Raw genomic sequence first — 3,350 nt, 5'->3', positions numbered from 1 at the left:
CCATGGGTGCGGGGGGAGGACCGTGGGCGCTCGCTCGACCGGTCGGAGCGCTCACCGGTGCGGTCAGGGCACTCGTCCGACCGGTCAAAGCGCTCGTTAGTGCGGTCGGGGTGTTCGCCGGTGCGGTCGGGGCGCTTACCCGACTGATGGGAGCGCTTGCCAGTGCGGTCGTGGTGTTCTCCTGACCAATCAGAGCGCTCGCAGATGCGCTCACCCGACCGATCAGAGCGCTCACCAGTGCGGTCGAGACGCTCACCCGACCGATCGGAGCACTCACCGGTGCGGTCGGGGCGCTCGCCCGACCGAACGAAGCGTGCGCTGGTGTGGACGGTGCAATCGTGGCCGCACCTGTGTGTGATGCGGTCACGGTCGAAGCAGTCGGTAGCGCACCCGCGTGCGCCGCGGTTGTGGTCGGAGCAGTTGGGAGCTGCGGTCGAGGTCGGGGCCGGACCCGCGCGTGGCACGGTCATGGTTAGAGCAGTAGAGGGCACACCCGCGCACGCTGTGGTCATGGTCGGAAGCACTGCGGTCATGGTCGGAGCAGTTGGGAGCATGGTGAAGAGCAGCGACCCACCCACAAATGGAGCGGGGTACACGGTCGGCCCATGTAATAGGATGGTGGGGTCATCGTTAGTGAGTTCCTGCAAAACAACTAGTGAGGGCCGCGACTACTCAACGTCTGACGACGGAGCGACCGAGGTGGAAGCAAGAACATCGGAGGGGCTCGACAAAAGCAAGTCGAGCTACGATGAGTGAGTAGGATGGGAGGAGAAGGGAAAGACGGACTCGTCAAAGATAACATGGTGAGAGATGATGACTCGACTGGTGGACAAGTCAAGGCAGCAGTACCCCTTGTGAGAGGAGGGATAACCGAGGAAGACACAGGCTGCGGAGCAAGGAGTAAGCTTGTGGCGTGCCATGGCTGAGAGGTTGGGGTAGCAAAGACAACCGAAGACACACAAGTGAGAGTACTCGGGAGGCTGGGAGTAGAGGAGGCGGTAGGGGATGTCATTCTGAATGGCAGAACAGGGGCGTCGGTTCAGAAGGTAGGTGGCGGTGGCGAGCGCCTTGGCCCAGTATGGGACGGCCATGGAGGCGTGAATGAGCAATGTGCGAGTCACGTTATTAAGGGTGCGTAGGACATGCTCGGCTTTCCTATTTTGGGAAGAAGTGTAGGGACACGAGAGGCGCAAGTGGATACCCCGAGAAGTTAAAAAAAGATGTGAGAGTTTTATTGACAAACTCGGTCCCATTGTCAGCTTGGACGCTTCATATAGGAAGACTAAACTGCGTGTGAGCATAGGCATAGAATTCAGTGATGTGTGAGGCGACTTCAGACTTGTGAACTAGAGGAAACATCCCTTAGAAATGCAAGAAGTCATCCAAAATGACTAGGTAGTAGCAATAACCAGAGATGCTAGCTACGGGAGAAGTCCAAACATTACAGTGAACTAACTCAAAAGGAGCAGAACTACGAGAGATAGAATGTGAGAAAGGTAACCACACATGTTTCCCTACCTGACATGAATGACATAGAGTATGACTATCTTTATTACAAGCAATGGATGAAGTTTGTCTAAGTGTGGCGATGGAGGTAGGACTAGGATGACCAAGACGGAGATGCCACAAATTAGAGGAGATGGCTAGGCTAGTGTGGGGCACTGCAAAGTTGGCTGCTGGAGGTATGGTGTAAAGATCGCCGGCGCTATTGCAGCGAAGAATGATGCGTCTGGTCAGAAAATCTTTGACAGAAAAACTAAAAGCATCAAACTCTATGGTGCAGTTATAGTCCTTTGTAAACTGACGAACAAAAATCAGATTACGAATCAGAGAAGGAACAACAAGGATATTGTTAAGACAAAAGTGAGATGTGGGGGTGGTAAGGGTGGAGTTGCCACGGCACGTGATGGGAAGGGTGTGACCGTTACTGACAGTAATGGAGGAGTGAGAGGGAGGGAGTCGGGAAAGAAGAATACCATCCAAGGATGACATGTGGCTGGATGCACCTGAGTCAAACCACCCAGCCGCCGTTCTGCAGCGTCATCTGGTTCAGGGCGGCAACCAGACCCGCCTGGTCCCAGGTTAGCACCTGAACAGGGGTGTAGGCGGCGTGGGCCTGCGGAGGGGGGTAGAGGAGACCAAGGGCGCCAGCGTGCGAGCCCCCACCACCCAACGGGTATTGACCGCCAGCCTACTGGAAGCCCATAGCGCCATAGGAGCCGGCTCTTGGACTGAAGCAGAACCACGGGCCGGTGAGCCGTGGGGGCCCGCTGCTGTGAGAGCTGCCACCGCTAGGGGGGCCTAGAAGCCGTCGCTGCCCTTCTTCTGCCACTTCTTCTTGCCACCATGACCGTTGCTACTGCTGCTGCCGCTGCTGCCGCCAGTCTGGATAGAACTAGACGGTGGGCGACACCTGCCCATATAGTCGAAGGATGAAGATGATGAGGAGTTCCTGGCGAGGAGGGTGGTGGAGTTGGAGATCTTCTCCTCGTTGGCGAGGCGAAGTTCCTTTAAGGTGAGCATGTCATGCGCTTGGGCGAAGGACAGGAAGCCGGCGGTGGAGTTGGAGATCTTCTCCTCATTCGCGAGGTGAAGTTCCTTCAAGGTGAGCATGTCACGTGCCTGGTCGAAGGACGGGAAGCCAGCGGTGGAGTTGGCGATGTCTTCGATGGTGTTGGAGAAGCGCGGGTTGAGGCCACGGAGGAGATTCAAGACAAGTTGGGAGTCCTGAATGGGATGGCCAACATCGCGGAGGGCGTCGGCGAGAGTCTTCATGCGTTGACAGTGCACGGTGATGGAGGAGTTGCCTTGCGTCATGGAGTGGAAGTCGTGGCTGAGGAAGGTTGCCCAGGACTGCTTGTTGGCATGGAAGAGTCCCTCGATGGTGAGCCAGAGATCCTGAGCTATCTGATCATCATCGATCATGACGAGGTTGAGGATGGAGTCGTTGACGGAGCCAAAGAACTAGAAGCGGACGCAGCAATCCGCTTGATCCTAGTCGAGGTCATGGGGACGAGGCGCTGCTGTGCTGTCGATGTGCGACTTGAGGCCGAACTTGCTACACATGGACTTGAAGAAGGACGCCCACTTGGACTAGGAGGAGGACTTCATCATCAACGTCATGGGAATGAGACTTGACGGAGACGGTGGCGTAGGGGTGGACGGCGGGCGGTGGCGCCTGGTACAGGAGGAAGCCGCCGTGGTCGTGGCCAGGCGCATCACCGGCAGGGGGAGGGAGGGGTGCACCACCAGGAGGAGGACCACCGTCGGCACCGAGAGGCGGCAAAGGGGCGCTAGAACCGCTAGGAGGAGCGCTGGCATCACCGACGGGAGGGGGTCACCGCTAGGAG

At 57.4% G+C, this 3,350-nt stretch overlaps 1 protein-coding gene across 1 annotated transcript; it reads right to left on the bottom strand.

The window, feature by feature from the left end:
* Positions 1-2,301: 2,301 nt before the first annotated feature.
* Positions 2,302-2,925, bottom strand: LOC105914224. Its single transcript, XM_012845272.1, has one exon. It carries the CDS (start codon positions 2,923-2,925, stop codon positions 2,302-2,304), a length of 624 nt encoding a protein of 207 aa, XP_012700726.1.
* Between the last annotated feature and the right edge of the window lie 425 nt (positions 2,926-3,350).

The sequence above is a fragment of the Setaria italica genome, chromosome IV (assembly GCF_000263155.2).
Source record: "Setaria italica strain Yugu1 chromosome IV, Setaria_italica_v2.0, whole genome shotgun sequence".
Taxonomy (NCBI): domain Eukaryota; kingdom Viridiplantae; phylum Streptophyta; class Magnoliopsida; order Poales; family Poaceae; genus Setaria; species Setaria italica.
Note: the sequence above shows the minus strand (reverse complement) of the source record. Positions and strands in the feature narration are given on the sequence as shown.

Coding starts and splice junctions, on each gene's coding strand:
- LOC105914224 (XM_012845272.1), bottom strand. CDS start 2,925: ATGATCGATGATGATCAGATAGCTCAGGATCTCTGGCTCACCATCGAG.